The sequence below is a fragment of the Pteropus alecto genome, unplaced genomic scaffold, assembly GCF_000325575.1.
Source record: "Pteropus alecto unplaced genomic scaffold, ASM32557v1 scaffold101, whole genome shotgun sequence".
Taxonomy (NCBI): domain Eukaryota; kingdom Metazoa; phylum Chordata; class Mammalia; order Chiroptera; family Pteropodidae; genus Pteropus; species Pteropus alecto.
In genome coordinates this window covers 10,462,609-10,473,355 of record NW_006432945.1, presented here as the reverse complement: position 1 = coordinate 10,473,355, position 10,747 = coordinate 10,462,609, and the positions used below count along the sequence as shown (strand labels likewise).

General features: G+C 55.8%; 1 protein-coding gene across 1 annotated transcript; it reads left to right on the top strand.

The window, feature by feature from the left end:
* Positions 1-9,068: 9,068 nt before the first annotated feature.
* FAM163A (family with sequence similarity 163 member A) lies at positions 9,069-10,143 on the top strand. The gene is made up of 2 exons (XM_006907776.1): positions 9,069-9,161; positions 9,733-10,143. Exons 1-2 carry the CDS (start codon positions 9,069-9,071, stop codon positions 10,141-10,143), a joined length of 504 nt encoding a protein of 167 aa, XP_006907838.1.
* The last annotated feature ends 604 nt before the right edge of the window (positions 10,144-10,747 follow it).

Below are 10,747 nucleotides of genomic sequence, written 5' to 3'. Positions count from 1 at the left end.
GGTACAATCGACAGATAACATTATTTTAGTTTGAGGTGGACAACATCACGATTTGATATTTGTATGTATTGTGAAATGATCACATTAAGTTTAGTTGACATCCTTCACCTTACGCAGTTGCAAAAAATTGTTTTTCTTGTGAGAACTTTTAAGATCTACTCTCTTAGCAGCTTGTAAATCTGCAATACAGTATTATTACCTATAGTGACCCCATGACTTCTAACGAGAGGTTTGTACCCTTTGACCCCTTTTATCCATTTCTTGCACCCCCCCCCGCCCCCCACCCCTGCCTCCGGCAACCACCGATCTATTGTCTGTATCTCTGAGCTTGGGGTTTGGTTTTGGTTTTGGTATGAGTTCTTGAAAATAAGAATTGTTGATCAGTTTGCTTGTATCTTAAATTTACGTAAGAAGCATTACACATCTCATTCGTTTTCTTCACTTGGCACTGTTAGGGTTCTTCCTCATTGTATGTGTTGCTGTGGTCCATCTGGTTGGCTGCTTTCGACAGCTGCATTATTCTCCGAGGTGTGCATCTCCTTGGTTTCAGCTCTCCACCCCCAGTGGTCATCACTGAGCTTGCTTCCAGCCCCCTGGGACCGTAAACAACACCGAGGTGAACAGCTCACATGACCCCTTATGGCTGTGTTGAGAAATCTGGGTTACAGAGACCCAGGAGCAGAAATGCAGTGTCATGGGTTATGTGTGAGCTGAATATGACCAAGTAGTGCCCAGCCTCTCCCTCAACAGCTGCCCTCACTACACCCCCACCGGCAGGGCCCCTAAATCCCCACATCCGCTCCACTGGTCCACTGCCCGTTATTACACTGAGGATCTTTTTATTCCCCCTCGATGGTTTGGAAGGATGCTTTGTATCTCGCAGAGAGGCCGCTTTGCAAACAGCACAGGCCTCTTCGCAGCTGTTGCCCATCTGACCCTTCACACTCTCATCCCAAGAGTCAGGGCTTGGTAATGGCCGGAAGTCCCAAGTGAAAGGAGCCCCTTCGTCCCATGCCCTCTGCCAGCCATGCCTGAGGACTGCTCTCTGGGAAGACAGGTAACAAGGAACAGAGCCATTTCTCTTCTCCAGGGCTGCTACTGCGCTGTGTCAACTTCATGAGTTGATAAATGATTAGGGAAGGCTTAATTGCATCAGAAGAAATTGAGATCCGCTGAAGCTTAGGCCCCTCTCAGTTAACCGGAGCTCCTAAGGGGGCTGAGCAGGGAGCAGGGGACAGCCGATCATTAATTACATGTGCTCATGCCAGCTGTGGCTGGCATTGCCTGCCAGCATTTGCTAGGCAGTGAGGGAGGTGACCCTGTCTCAGGGCGTTGAAGTCACTGAGAGCAGGGGCCTTTCGGGAAGGTACAGGCCCCTGGCCTTGGGAGCGGGAAACCCAGTTCTCAGCGCATTCCATCAGGGTGGCTTTTAATGCACCCCAGCCTCTGCTCGAAGCGTGGCCTCTCAGGTCCCCATCCTGGCCTCTCTTTGGCTCCGTCCGTCCCACGCAGGGACCCACGTTCCCTCAGTTCCCCTCCACGCCCTTCCTCCTGTTGCCTCCTCACCCACTCGCCTCAAGGACATAGAATCCAGAGACAGTGACCATGCGTCCTGCAGGGTCACCCACCTCCCCTGTCCAGCCCCAAATCCTCCCAAAGACTTTCATTCCTGCCTCGTTTCCCAAAAGGGCCAGAGGGTTACTCAAACCTGTTAAAAACACAGATTCCGGGGCCCCTGTCCTGGAGACGCTGCTTCCGGAGATCTGGAGTCGCTCAAGTGATTGTTACCGATTCGAGAAACCCTATTCCAAGGGACACCTTAGCCTCCGGCACAATAAATGCAGATCTTCCGGAAGGAGAGATAGCATCCTAAAGGCAGGGCCCTGCCCGGGGGCTGGGGGGGCTTGAGTTCCAGTCTCTCTCTTGTTGTGTGTGGTTAAGCAAGTCACTTGTCCTCTCTCAACTTAGATTCTTCATCTAGAAAACAAAGATATCGGGCCAGATCTTTTGGAGTCCTTCCATCCCTGTGGTTCATTTTTCTATAAGTAACCGGCATGTTTAAACGAACACGTTGCATGGTTTGTGCTCAAAATGCAACTTTTATTTTTTCTTCCTGTATCTCTTTATTTTAAAATGTATCCAATAAGAGAAATCTTCCCCTGCCCCTAGATAAAAACTTGGGCTCTCCCCATTGCTTTTGTATTTATTCCCTATTATTCTCATAGTCACTCTGAATTACAGATGCGGCCTCAACTCAGACACTAGAATGCCACGAGGAATCAAAACGCTCCTAGTCCGACAGCATTATGCTTCTCCTTTCTTCCAATTTAGATCTGCTTCAGGCTGGAAGCAGCTGGGGTGGTGGACCACGTCCCTCTGCTGTCTTTACTCCCTGACTCTTACCCACCCCTCCCACCGCCCCCATGAGCAGCTGCTTCACTAGCCGCCAGGACTGAAGTGAGCAGTTCTTACTGGTCAGAGAGCAGGGAGAAGCTTAAGGCTGGCTCTTGCTTCTGTGAATATTTTTGTGGGCTCTTTCGACGTTCCCTGCCAGGCCCCTCCCTCTCTCCTGCAGTTTCCTTATCCCGGGCGTCCCTTGTAACTCCCTGCTCAGCCTCTAGGCATCTGGAGGCCACCTCCAGCCTCGTTGATTGGGGTCTTTCAAACCTCCAGGTAACACGGTTAGACAGGACTCAAGACTGCGAGCCAGGCCAGCGCCACAGCCCTCCTCCCTTGGGGGTTGGAGTGAGGGGTTCGTGGTTCAGAAACAGGTCTTGCCAAGGAAATCTTCGTCACCAAATCTTCACCGAATTATTGACTCATCTGTATTTTACAGAGTGGGGAGGCGGGGGGAGGGTTCATGGATCCTGAAACGGACCTTCTGACCTTCCTGAGAAAAAGATACCTGTCCCAAACTCACTTTAGTCTTCTGATTCCCATCAGTTGGCATCTCAGTCAAACCTTAGGGAGAAAGAGTCTGACTTGACATCCAGATTTCCACTTCAATGAGCATGAAACATCTAAACATCTTTGAGGAAGAAAAGCTCGATTACCCCGAGTACTGGAGGGGGGACTGGGGGCAGTGTTGAGGGCTTGATCTAGAAGGGAGGTGAAGGCGGGGACATGGTAACTCTGTAAGTGACCGCCTGCCTTCACGATCTCCCCCGGAACTCTGCTCTGGACACCTGTTTTTTTTTAGTCCTCAGGCATGCCAGCGTCTGTCCTTCGACCTCCAGCATCTGGCCAAGGCAGAGAACCTGGAAGTGGTCAACCCTGTCCCCATGGAAGGTGGCTCTGCAGATCCAGTTAACGGTTGGGTCTCCTCCCCAAACACACACCCTGTGGGGCCTGCCCTCCCCAGGACCATGAGCAGAGTAGGGCGTCACCCATTCTCGGTGTAGGGCCCAGACTTTCCTTTAAATAATGTTGAGTGGCTATTTAAAGAATTTGGGCCTGCAGGGGCCCCCCTGTAATGTGCCCCTGTTGGGTTCCTAAACATTTCAGTTGGGTCCCTTCCTTCATCCATTTGTAGCATGATGAGCTTGTCATCCTGGGATGATCTTAGCATCTTGTCGAACTCGTTCATCCAGCTGTCTAGTGGGCATGCTGGCCTGAGGGAAGTCGGAACATGGGAGAAAGGGAAAGGAGCGTGCAGCCCGGGCACTGGGAGTATGGACACACCCAGGGGAGAATGGGGAAGGGAGCGGGAAAAAGGTATGTGGGACCACTGAGACGGGGGGCAGCCATGTGGGCAACAAGGACACACCTGACACTGGACAGGTCAGAGTTCTCCAGTGAAGCATGAAAGCAGCAGCCAGACTTCCTTCCCCCCACCGAGGCTCACTTCCCGGAACAAGGCAGAGGCTCTGCCCAGCGTCCTGCTGCCGCGATGGGCAGAGGGCTCTTCCGGGCAGCAGCACTGAGAGGAGGGAATGAGCAGGAGACAGGATGTGGCCTCAGAGTCTGTCCCTGGGTTCTCAGGCTGGGGCCTCGGAGACCAAGGCAGCCGTGGAAGTCAAGAAATAAGTCCCTTTGGGGACATCCACTCCAGAGTCTTGGGGTCACAACCAGGTGCCAGCACGAGTCTGTCTGTCCTCTTGTCCTCCCCCCACCCCTCCCAGCTCTCACCGATCTTCCTCCCTCTTCTCTGGCAGGGACCGATGCCCTTGGCCATGACGCACCCCCAGCTGCTGTCTGCTCAGGTGCAGCCTGCGTGACTGGGCCATCACTGCTTCAGCTGTTTCACGTAAGTGTAAGGCACAGGCCAACCCTTCTCCCCCCAGAAGAAGACATCTGGGCCCCACCTGGGTGGGGAGAGATAGTGGAGACGGAGCGCCAGGGTCAAGGCCACAGAGGGCAGGCCCCGGGTGTCTTTAGTTGGCAACAGGTTTGTCCTCTGTGGCTGCCCCCTGTCCTTGAGTTGGCCACCACTAGATCCATTCTGCCCAAGTCTTCTAGGCCCTGGGAGGGAACTTAGGGACCTCTTTCTCCTGTCCTCCAGAAGCTAATCAGGAAGCGGCTGGTATGATGCAACCTCCACAGCACTGGCACTGGGGTCCTGCGTGACTCAGACACTTGCTTATTGTATGATTTAAGGCAAATTGCTTAATGGTCTGGCTTCCCCTCCTGTGTGGGTTTTGTTTTTTATGGTTCAAAGGCGATGTTAGCTATCTTTTGCTGCATAGCAAACTACCATAAACTGAGCAGCTTGAAACAACAGACGTTGATGATCCCACAGTTTCCATGGGTCAGGAATCCAGGCCTGGCTAGCAAGGCCCACTGCTTCAGGGGCTGACGGAGGCTGCACGTGTGGGGCTGCGTTTTCATCCGAAAGCTCAGCTGGGGAAGGATCTACTTCGGCTCTCACATAGGTGATCATTCAGTTCCTTTTGGGCTGTTAGATTGAGGACCTCAACTCCTGCCGTCCAGTGGACTGAGGGCCAGAGGCCACCTTCAGTTCCTTGTCACATGGGCCTCCCCAGCATAGCAACTTGCTGCATCCAAACCAGCATGGGAGAGAGTTGACCAGCAAGAAGGCAGTCAGAATGTTATCTAATCTGTTCACAGACGTGACGTCCCATCATCCGTGTTGTATTCTTTTAGATAAAAGCAGGTCACAGGTCGTACCGCCCCGCGAGGGGCGGGGAGAGGGGTACTCGGGCGCGACTGCCAGGCGGCTGGGCTCATCAGGGGCCATCTTAGAGCCTGCCCATCACAGGAGGGGATATAAATGCAAGCATGTTGTAAACTGCCAAATGTTGTTTAGAGGCGCTTATTGTTATCGTTTACATCTAGGTGTAAAGAGAAAATGAGCCCACCTAAAATAATAGAGAGCCACTGGGTGTGGGAATTTAAATGCTAAATTGTACCATTAGTACTGGGCCTTCAGGGACACTGGCTGGCACCTGGCTAGCTCACTGCATGCCCTTTACATGTTGAGCCTTCTTGGTTTATGATCGTAAGAGACGTAAGCAGCCACAAAATGTCTGGGCCTTCCTTTTCCCCACAGAGCGCCATGTTCGAAGGATCTTTTAGTTTACAAGGGGCTCCCACATACATAGATCTCACTTTTTGCTCACAATCGCACCTGTAAGCTGAGTTTTGAGGTAATCTCTCTTTTACAAGTGAGAAAGGTGGTCAGTGTCTGAGCTGAGGTGGCTGCTGAGTGGCACAGTTGGGCCTCGAGTGGTTCTTCAGACCTGTGACTCTGCCTGTACCTCCATGTCCCCCCCACGTCCAGGCCATTTCTGCTATGCAGCCCTCATGGCACAGAGAGGAGAGGCCAGACACGGAGGGCCGGGGTGGGAGGGCACTGTTCTTGTACGGCTTCCTAATTCTCTGTCTCCAGGGCACAGCCTGGGCACACCGCAGGGGGCTAGGCCAAAGCTTTCAGCAGAGTGGGGTGCTGCTGCCTCCCCCAGCTTCAGATCACTCCGTGTGCCTTTCTGTCTCTTAAGCAGCCTTCAGTGGCGAGAGGAGAGGCCAGACACGGAGGGCCGGGGTGGGAGGGCACTGTTCTTGTACGGCTTCCTAATTCTCTGTCTCCAGGGCACAGCCTGGGCACACCGCAGGGGGCTAGGCCAAAGCTTTCGGCAGAGTGGGGTGCTGCTGCCTCCCCCAGCTTCAGATCACTCCGTGTGCCTTTCTGCCTCTTAAGCAGCCCTCAGTGGCTGCTTAAGAGACAGAAAGGGCATGCAGGGCAAGCAGGGGAAGGTGGAATGCTGTTCTAGTGAAGGCGCATAAATCTTCCCAAGGTTGAGCTTCATCCCGCACCAAACGCCCAGTGAAGCCCAGAAGCATGGCCCACGATGCATCTGGGCAGCCATCCTGGTCTCAAAGGGCCATTGATACTTAAGTCTGCACAGGGGATGTGAGCTGAGAGGTGCATCCTGCTGCCCCCTGGTGGTAGATCGGAGTCATAACTGCCAGGCCTGTGAAAGAAATACCAGATGATTATCAAACTCATTATTAGGTACCCCCTGTGTGTAATGCTGCAGGGGGATAGGAAGCACTATGAGACACAACTCCTGATCCCAAAGGACTCATAACTTAGTGGAGGAAGCAAGACGCTCACACATGAAGGTTGACGAGCGTCCTACCAAGACAGGGTTTGCACAATGGCACATGGAAAGGCATTGCAGGAATCCAGGACAAGAGAGAACATCGTGGTTGGGGTAGTCAGGATGGCTTCTCAGAGCCTTGGAAGCTGGGCAGGATTTAAATAGATGGGGAAAGCGAGATCACGCCGTCCCCTACCGAGAGCTCATCAGGAACCCCATGTCTCCAAGAGAGTTGAACCCCATGTCCTTGCCTGGGTTACAGCCTCTCCAGCTTTGTTCCTCCCCCGCCCACCCTGTCCAGGCCTTTCCAGATTCCTTACAGGTCTTAGAAGCCCCATATTCTTTCTCACTCCTACCCTCTCGACCGTGTCCACTGGCCAGGCTCCCACTCAGCTTTTAGGATTCTGCTCAAACATGACGTCCTCCCCGGAACCTTTCCCTGGGTAGTTGGCTGCCCCTGCTCTGGATCTTTTCATCACGAGGCTATAAGCTCCTTAAGAACCGGGCCTGCCCGATGGGCAGGGGACTCGCGTAGGAGGATTCGGTGGCTGGTGAGGAGGGAAGCATTCATCGGGGGTGAGCATGAAGGGCAGTGGGGCAGGGAAAAGCTCTGGAAACTGAGGCTAAAAGTTCGTGCAGGCAGTGCGATGCGGGGAAGGCCCTGGAGCAATAGCGGGGCACTGGGCGCAATGAAAGCCTAACCCGTGGGAGGCGGGAAGGGCACTCACACTCAGAACCCGCGAGGTCGGTTAGAAAGCCGCTCCACCCAGGCAGGCAGGAGGTGCACAGGGTCTCAGCTGACATGGAGGACAGAAGACTGGGGACTTGAAGTCTAGGCGACTGGGGGACACCCCACAGCCTTGTCAAACTCTGCTATGCAAATGAATCCCTGGGGACCTTGTTGAAGTGCAGATTCTGACTCACCGGGACTGTGGGGGGCCTGAGATGCTGCATTTCTAGCCTGACCCCAGATGCTGCCCACACCGTGGTCCGCACCGCCCCGCGGGCACCTCTGAGTGGCGAGAAGCAGCGCCACCGCGCACGCAGTGTTCTAGGGGCACATAGCAGGGAGCAGACGGTGTCTTTGGGTAAAAAAAACACAAGGCGCCCCTCCCTCCAGGGGAACACAGCGGGGCGCCTGGCTCCCTGAGCAGAGTGCAGCTTTTGGTCCAGCCCCCCGTTTGCCCTTTGAGTAACAACCTGCCAAACCCTTGGTAGCAGCGCTGCTGGAACCACTAACAGACAGAGGTCTGAGATGGGGGACCCCATGTGGGGAGAGGGTGATGATTTAGCCTGTCATAATCGAGTTTGAGATGCTCCTGGGACATCCGAGTGAAATGTCTGTCCACCAGCGTTGGAGACACATCCGGAGACCCAGATTTAAGATTTGTAGGCTTGTTGATGATCAGAGGGAAGCGTTTTGCGGTGAGGTGGAGCTCAGGGGCAAACCGAACCCTTGGGGCCTTTTCCAGGGAGTAATTCTCCTCTTCCAACATCCCCACCCCTTTTGCTGTCTTGCGGGTCCCCGGTTTCTTCACCGAAAGGCAGGGCTCACAGTCATTCTGCCATACTTAGGACGGCTCCTCCCACCCTCCTACCCTGTTGGTGCAGCCACGCTTGGTCCCTGAGCCTGAGAGGCTTGGAAACCCCCATTCCGCGACCTGGAAGGGGAGCCGGCCTGAGGCTGGCCTCTGTCCTGTGAGCCCACACTAGCCGGGAACTGCCTCCCCAGCCTCCGCCACGGCTGTCCCCGAGCCAGGGTGCCATCTGGCTGCTCCCGCTGGGCTCACCTTGCCCTGGTTTCCCCCAAGGGTTGGACAGAGAGGAAAGTTGCCCTCAAAAGAAGTGCGTCTGAGCCAGGGCAGAACCAGGTGGAACTTTTGAGGGGCCAGCCTGGGTCAAGGGCTCAGGGACCATTGGTGTTTGGACCTCCAAAGGCTGTGTTTGAGAGCATGACCTCGGGGTGATCCAGGCTGGGGGGATCTCAGCCAAATCAAAGCCTCAGTTCATCACTTGTGAAATAGGGGCAATCAAGAGGTCCCAAAGGTTACAACGAGGATTAACCGAGATAACCCGGGGGTGAGGGCTGGGGGGTGGGGGAGCTTAGCCCAGTGCCTCACTCGGACTAAGCCCTCAGTAAACGGAAGCTGTTTTCCTTTGTGTCTTGGAGCCCTGGCGTGGGGGATGGTTGTTTAAGCAGGATGTGAGGAGAGGAGAGAAAAGAGGGAGAGGAGAATTCAAGAAGAAAAACAGCGAGAACCTCTGAAACGGAGTAGAAAGAGGAAGCAGCATGACTCCTTCAGTTAGTGCTCTGCCTCCTCTCTGCCCTCCCGAAGCTATGAGCCCCCTGGTGAGGCCACCCAGGCCAGGCCACCCTCTGGACCCTCCCTGCCTCCAGCTGTGTGGAAAGTTCGGGAGGGATTCCTGCCCTGTGTCCGGTGTGGCAGCCGTTGCTGCCCCTCACCTCTCTGTGCATCTCTTCGCAGAGGTGGATGGGGCATCGGGCGGATGACAGCGGGAACAGTTGTGATCACTGGCGGAATCCTAGCTACAGTCATCCTCCTCTGTATCATCGCTGTCCTGTGCTACTGTAGACTCCAGGTTAGTCCCCTGGGCCTGTGGGCAGTGGCCACCTGCAGACGACTTCCGCGTTCTGGGTACAGATACCAGAGATCCTCTTCGGGGGTGACAAAGCCCAAAGCCATGGGATGTAGGAGGAGTGAGTCCGGGCGCCGGGAGTTGGGGGCTATCAGAAGGAAGCTCCGCATCACCCTCTGGGGCAGCCACAGAGAGCGTGCTGGGAAGGTAGTGGCTCCTCGTAATGCGTCTCCTGCACATCCGAGACTTCAGGAGTGGTGGGAAGGGCACCATTCTGGGGAGACTCTGAAAGCTGCCCCCAGGGGCCCTCAGCCCCGTCCTCAGTGCGATTCATATGTCCCTCCCTGTGTCTCTCAACCACGACCTGGGGTTACTGCCCGAGGAAGCAGGAGAAGGAAAGGGAAAGTCTCGCAAGGCGGGGAGTCTGTACTCACAAGTGGCTCCTGGTGTCGAGTTTGATCCTCAGCGCCACTGAAGTGCCTGGCACAGGGTCCTCGACGGAGCAGGGGCGTGGGCGCCCCGGCCACTCAGGGCGGGCATCGGCCCTCAGGCATCCCTCCCCCTGTCCCCTCAGTATTACTGCTGCAAGAAGAGCAGAGCCGAGGATGCAGACGAGGAGGAGGAGGAGGAGCACGGGCTGCCCACACCCCCCGGAGGGCCCCCCTGCAATGCCTGCAGCTCCCAAGCCCGGGACGGCAGAGGCGGCCTGGCACCTCTCACCAGCGAGCCCTGCGGCCAGCCGTGCGGGGTGGCAGCCCGCCCCTGCACCGCCTGCTCCCCATACAGCTCCCCCTTCTACATACGGACGGCCGACATGGTGCCCAACGGGGGCGGAGGCGAGAGGCTGTCCTTCGCTCCCTCGCACTACAAGGAGGGGGGACCCCTGTCCCTGCAGTTGGCAGCACCGCAGGGTTACCCGGTGACGTGGCCTGGCTCTGGGCGTGAGGCCTTCACCAATCCAAGGGCTATTAGTACAGACGTGTGACCCCTCACCCCCAGCCCCCACACACACCAGCCGCTGTCCCAGCAGGAGCAGTGGGGGCCCACGGGTGACCCCTCCACCATGCCACAGGACTGGCTTCGTTTCTTTGGCTTTTCTTGCCCACAGTGGACAGTCCACCAGGACTGAGCCGTTGAGTCCACTGAGGCCCGGGGCAGGGCTCGGTGCCCCGGCCCAGAGGCGGGGCCTGACAGGTGGAGTTGGCGGATGCGCCCGCGTTTCTGTTGGGACATTCCTCTGGCCAGCTCTCGCTCCCCTCACTCCCCAGCGTTGCCACATTTTTGAGAAGAGGGGACGTTATGCAGAGTCTTTGGGGAATGAAATGAGAAAGTGGGGTGCAGGGCCGGGGGCTCGGGGAGCACCGAGGCACTGCAGCGTTTGGGAAGGGAGGAGAGGGCACTAAAGGGACCCTTCGGAACTTGCTAAAACGAATTCACACTCTAGTTCTGTGTGCTGGTTGTCGAGACCGTAGGCCCCGTAGCCGCCCCGCCGTGGGTGTTGATTCCTGACATCGCAGCTGTGTCTGCCCCGTCCTCATGGAACACATCGGGTCAGCTTTAAACGCATAAAGTTATCTGCGGGGATGCAC